General features: G+C 27.1%; 2 protein-coding genes across 2 annotated transcripts in view; both read right to left on the reverse strand.

The window, feature by feature from the left end:
• LOC105624738 (odorant receptor 67c-like) overlaps positions 1 to 2,142 on the reverse strand; it is a 12,263-nt gene extending 10,121 nt beyond the window's left edge. Inside the window, 3 exon segments of the mRNA XM_012206092.1 lie at positions 173 to 286; positions 446 to 676; positions 1,813 to 2,142. Of these exon segments, the coding sequence (XP_012061482.1) occupies positions 173 to 286; positions 446 to 676; positions 1,813 to 2,142 (675 nt within the window).
• Positions 2,143 to 4,870: 2,728 nt separating this feature from the next.
• The window catches only part of LOC105624739, a 4,198-nt gene continuing 2,362 nt past the window's right edge, over positions 4,871 to 6,706 (reverse strand). Inside the window, exon 4 of the mRNA XM_012206093.1 lies at positions 4,871 to 4,921. Coding sequence (XP_012061483.1) covers positions 4,871 to 4,921 — 51 coding nt within the window. The remainder of the gene's footprint in view (positions 4,922 to 6,706) is intronic.

The raw sequence follows: 6,706 nt of genomic DNA on the forward strand, positions 1-6,706 counted from the left end.
TATATATAATTAGTTGTACTATAGTGTATTGTTGTGTGTGTGTGTGTGTATGTGTGTGTGTGTGTGTGTGTGTGTGTGTGTGTGTGTGTGTGTGTGTGTGTATGTGTGTGTTTTTATAAAAACTGTAATATTATACTTAAGATTTCATGATTGATATATTCATGTGTCTAACCTTAGCGCTCAAGTATTCTCCAGCAAAACAAAATATGAATGCCTCCATATTCATAACAAGATAAAATAAGAGGGTCCTAGTTATACTTTTCAAAACATCGGGTTCACCGATTGACTGAAATATTAAGGAATATTCTAAGAGTAACGGAAATGTAACAAACTGCTGAATACTTAAAAGTATGAAATAATGCTCTTTTATTCTACAAATTCAATAACGATTTCTATAGCGTATATTTCTTTTTATTGTGGAATTAAACAAAATTCTAATATTTACTGCGACAATGGTAAAACCCAAACAGCAGATAATCAGAGTATCCGATACAAAGAGCACCATCGCAATATACGAATATAAATCTTCGATATGCTCTGAAAAGATGACGATATTCTGATGTTTCTTGATTATTTTTTTTATTATAAAATGACTTAAGTTGCTCTTCTCTTTCTTAGCAAAAATTGCCATCAAACTCTGACGAAGAATATCGATTTGACCGCCTATATGCAATATCTAAAATGTACATTTTTCAGAACTAACATGCAAATGCAAGTTGCAAAAAAATATCGTAATTTCTAAATTTAATTGATGCAGAAAATACAAACTGTTTTAAAATTCAAAAAGCAGCATAAGTCAGAGTAGTCTATAAATTATTCTTTATAATATAGACAATAATTAAATATTTTAATAAGTTGAAATTAATTGATAGATTAAAACACAATAAAATTTTCAAAAAATTAATGTCTATAAAATACTTCTAAAAAGTTTTTATGAAATTCGAAACATTTCCCGAGTTATGTTGTAGCGAAGGAGCATATAGTGCTATAATAGAGGTACGCATCTGGTTTAAGAAAGAAGTTGTGCGCAGATAATAGATAGATAGATAGAAATAGATAAATAGTTGTGCGCAGATAATAGATAGATAGATAGAGAAAAATAGATAGGTAGATAGATAGATAGATAGATAGATAAATATAGATTTTTATTAAATAATCAATACCAAAACTTTAAATGCGTTTTTTTTCAAAACTACTTTTTTTCATCTGGCGGCTTCTATAACTCTAACAATTTTCAACCGATCGGCCTCAGCATTGAACAGTAGCTTCACAAAATGAATAGTTTCAGTTAAGCGTAGGGATTTTATTTATTAATTTTTAGTTTTTGAAGGATGAGATGTTTAAGAAGCCCCCCCCCTCCAAAGATAATAAAATTAAAATTTTTTTAAACCGCTGCCATTTTGTAAAAAAGAATTATTTTAAAAAATCATTACGCTCAACTGAAACTCATACAGAAATTTCAATTCAAAATTTTTAAGAAATTTTCATTTCAAATCATTACAACTTAAATTCTTTATGTCGCCAATGGACTATGTTTTTCGAACATGAAAGTTTAATGTTGTGCAACATTGCCATATATTTATACTTAAAAATACAAAAATTCTTAAAATGTTTTCAATATGTATCCATTTGATACCAATTCATATTCTTTCTAAGACTTATAATTACCTTTAAAAAAATTGATAAAGAAAGATCTTTTTTAAGGCATTTACTCTGTTTTATCCACTTAATGAAGTATAAAAATTAATTTTTATTAATAATGGAAACAACCTATAAAAACGATATCTATAATACATACGCAACAGAACTTACCAGATTTATGAGTGAAGCATTTAATAAACCGATTGCATCGGAACACAACAGCAAATAAAAAAATTGAACAATTATAATCGATTCATACACGAATCTTTTATTAGTGTCAAATGGTAGATCCATTTCTAAAACGAGCAATCGTGTAGAAACATTGGAAGCATTGCCATCATCTATGTGTTTCCTAAGGATGTGAGTGCTATAGAGAATTACAGCTGTAGAATAAAGAATCACTGTCATGTTAGCAAAGCGCTCCGACAATTTGGCATTATACGATGTCACGAACATACTGAATTTCTTCTTAGAACACTTTTTCCAGTCGATCGCCATCATTGTTAATAAGCTATTGAATGTTCTACATAGTTTTATATATTTAGTCATAAGCATGATAATAGCCGCAATGGAATATTATCCAAACCATCGATGAAAAATTTATCGTTATGCAATGACTTTACAAATGAGTTTATATATTTTATTTTTGCGTATAAGAATTTATTTATTATAACAATTTGTCTTCAGTCATATTCATATTCACAATTACCGAATAATTAACTTTACCGATCAAAATGATAATTGTTGAATTGAGATGTAATAAAAAATTTATTTAATTACATTAATTTGGATAATTAGTGTGTATCAAATAATATTTAAAACAAAATTTTTCACTGATAGTGCGTATATTATGTCTCACCAATGCGCATCTCACCGCTGTTTATACCAAAAAATGATGAGTTTAATTAAAAATATCGTATACGACATTACAGAACTTAAAATGGTTACTATCTCTATAAACTTCATCAGACGGAAATTTTTTATGATATATCGGTATTGAGCAACTTGCTCGAATATGATTGAAACAATCCAGAACAGTCTACGTAACAAAACGAATGACGTGTTCGGCCAAATGCCAAAGATACGAAACAAAATTTCTGTAGCTGGACTAACAGTATTCTTTATTTCCATATTTATATTATTATTACTTTCTTATTATTTTGTACTGTTAATATGCATCGAATCTGGTAAGAGAAGAAAAAAAAACAGATTACGAAAAACACTTGATCGATCATATGATGTGCACGATGTAGTGTTTTTGTACAAACTGAGAGCTTGAAAGAGAACGAGAGTAGAGGGAATTCTCTTACAAACGACTTATTAAATATTTTGATCGCAACATACAGATTGCGTGTATATATTGTCGATAAAAAAAGAAATTTCCGGATGGCCGATCTTCTCCCTCTCAAATTCTTGGGCAAACGGTGGTGTAGCTCGCAATGCATAATTTTCTTTAAAAATTCAAGCAACAACAGATAGCAACACGCGAACGTTCACAGGATATTATACTGTGCTCAGTAACAGTGAGAAAAGTTTTGTACATCAATAAATAGGGGAGACTTTTCTTAGGAAGAGAGATGGTAGAGAAAGCGAAAGTTTTTCTTTTTCCGAGATTTTATTTCCTCTATATCGAAAGATATTCTTCCTCGAGCATTATGTAAGTGCGGCTAGTGTGCACGCGTTCGCAATTCATTCTCCTGAAATATGTAAATCGCACAATTTTGGAAGAAGCTCTGATATACGTCAGATACAGGTTGCGCGCAATGATCGTGAATAAGTAAATCAGAAGCAGGAGATGGAGAAAAAAGTGCTGAGTGAAGTTTATATTTCAGTAGTAACTGTGTTCTTGACAAAGCAATACTTATAAGCTATAAACAGTATCGTAAAATGCAAAGAACTTATGTTAATCTTCGATAAAAGATTGTTTTGATTATTTTGATATTATAATATTGTTTCAACCTTATAAAAATCTAATATCAAAACAAATCTATCTATTTGCAGGGAGAGCATTAGTTATATAATATTATTATCCATATTTTGAGCATGAAAGAAAAATTAATTGATTTAATTATATTTAAAGCAAATGGAATATTATTTGTAATATCATAATAAATATCAACAATAATAATTTCTTTAATATTGTTATTGCTAATTTTTTTTCTTACACATATGTTACAATTTTATACTTATTAGTGGAAAGTAGAAGAATTGTAAACACATGACAAACATAAATGTAGCTATTGTAGTATATTCGAGTTGAGATAACTTTTCGTTTCTCCAATACACTCCTGTACTATAGTGTACTATACCCAGAGGTTTCTTCGATTTAAAAAAATATTTCTTTGTTATATGGATAAAGAAAAAATTTCTATGATTTGAACGTTATTTCTTTGATTTAAACATTAAACTTTTTGAAATCAAATAAAAAAATTCATTTAATTTAAAGAAATTATGTTCAAAGAAATTACATTCAAGTCAAACAAAATTTTTTTTAATCGTATAGCAAAGAAACATTTTTTTTAATCGAAGAAACCTTTCTCTGGGTGTAAGTCTTTATCACACACTTTTAATGTACACACTTTTTATTTCAAAGTAAGTATTGCACATTTTCAATGATTATACTGAAGAATAGCAAAATAGCAAATTTTTAAGAAAAAAGGTTAGATAAAGCCAATAATTATTTTTTATTTTTAGAAATCTTTAGTTACTGGATTATAACTGTAACTCTATTATAAAATTGTAAAAAGAAACAGAAAGGTATTTTTGACTTCTTTTATCTCTTCTTTCTCCTTCTCTCTTTATTTTATGACAGGATAATGATGACAACAACAAATTGTGAGATTTAAAAATGCATAACGCTGTATGTGCAGCAAGTACACAATATTTAAATAAAGTACCGCTCAAAAATAAAACATTGTCGGAAATCATAAAGAGCAATGTTATGTGTGAGAGAGGAAAACAGGACAGGATTGCATTGTTCGATCTCATTTAATAAACTGATCTTATTTAATAAATTGCGTATCTTGGATTATCGATCTATACTTGACAGTCTGAATTTCTTATTCTCTACTAATGCATATACGCGTGCAAATAACAGATAAAAGAAAATGGTAAGTAATACTTTAACGGTTTTGTTAATATTAATTTATGTGCAAATTTTCTAATAATTAAACAATATCTATTAACAATAACTGTTAACATTAATTAGAAATTCAATGTAAATATAGCTTCAACACATTGCAAGTAAGATGGATATATAGGATCCTGAAGTTTTAATAATCTGTAAAAATATTATTCGATTACTATAAAATATCAAGTAAAAATTAAATATTTAATTTAAATCAAATTTAAATATTTAAATTGAATCTTAATTAAAAATCGATTTGTTTAGCATTTGACTTATTTTAATAATATATAACGATGTAATATTAAATAAATGTTATTTCTTATTAATCAATATAGATATAAAAAATATAGGACAAAAATAGAGCGAGATTAGTCGAAGCAAAATGTAACATGCAAACATCTTAATAACCGAAAGGCGGATATGTCTATATTTGTGTAAGACAGCGCCGACACAGACGAAAATTACTATGTTAAATACATTAATTCGACTGTCAAATATGTACGCTATTTCCGTATTAAAAGTAAAATTATTTCGAATGTTGCTTTTGATCTATGTGGTAAATAAAATAATTAATAAAAATCAGATGTTTTTTTTAAAATAAGTCATAATATTTCTTAATTTTAATCTTGGCATTACTATTTCAATTACGGTTTTTTGGTTATAAATAATATTTAAAATTTATTTTAATTGTTGTTAATTGAAACATTTAGAGAATGGGTATTATCAAATCGTTACGAATAAAAGTAAAAACTGTAACAAAGACTTGATTAATACATTTAATATAGATCTGATAAACGCACATAATTCTAAACAATAAGTTTGGAAATAAGACCGTTTATGTTAGATACATTACTTTAAATACGAAGCGCTATTATGGTCTGAATATTAAAATATTGAACATACATATTCATTATACATATTCATTTAAATGAATTAATTTCAAAAATTACAATTGCGTGCTGATATAGTTGTCGGACTTTCAACGCAATCAATCTGAAATATTAATTTCCCTCCAAATTTCTCAAATTTAATCTTAAAAAACTGTAATAAACTTATTGCAAAAGATATTGCCTCGGCCAGGAGTCAAGCCCGGATTTGTTGCATTCCGAACATCCTAAGCCTTTAGACTATCGAGACCATAGCAATATTCCTCGCAATAACCAATATGTATAGAAAATAGATTGATTGTGTATTGAAAATCCGACAATCATATCGTACGCAATTATAATTTTTGAAACTAATTCCTTTAAATGAATATATATAATACTTCAATATCTTAACATTCAGACCGTAGTGGAGCTTCATATTTAAAGTAATGTATCACACATAATTCTCTAATTTCTTTATAATGTACCTTTATAATGTAAACTTGTTAAATAATTAACTTCGCAGTTAAAATTCCAACTGGAAATGAGTACATAATACAAAAAAAATGATTTAATTAATTGAAATAAACTATATAATATGTAGCTTATTTCAATTAATTAAATCATATTTTTTGTGTTAAATACTCATTTAATTTTATAATAAACAGTTTTTTATTGCCAAATTGAGGCATTTAAATTGAAAATGTCAAAACCATAAAGGGATAAACTTTAGAACTTGTAAAAAAAATTTTCTAGCTATAAAAACATTTTATAATTCAATTAAATGCAACTTTTAAAAACCCTGTAAAAGATTCCGGGAAAATACTAATTGGATCTTGTTCTGATGAATGAACCTATAATTTGAGAGAAGTAGCAACCCATTTGAACATTTGGAACCTTACTAAAAACAACCTTGAACTCGAAGCCTTACGTTTAATTACGTTTGTACATCCAGAAAAATTTTGCGCATAGTTTGAATAACTACAAAAATATTAGTATATATTCATATATATATATATATATATATATATATATATATATATATATATATATANATANATATTATATTATA

This window comes from Atta cephalotes (assembly GCF_000143395.1).
Source record: "Atta cephalotes unplaced genomic scaffold scaffold00087, whole genome shotgun sequence".
NCBI lineage: Eukaryota > Metazoa > Arthropoda > Insecta > Hymenoptera > Formicidae > Atta > Atta cephalotes.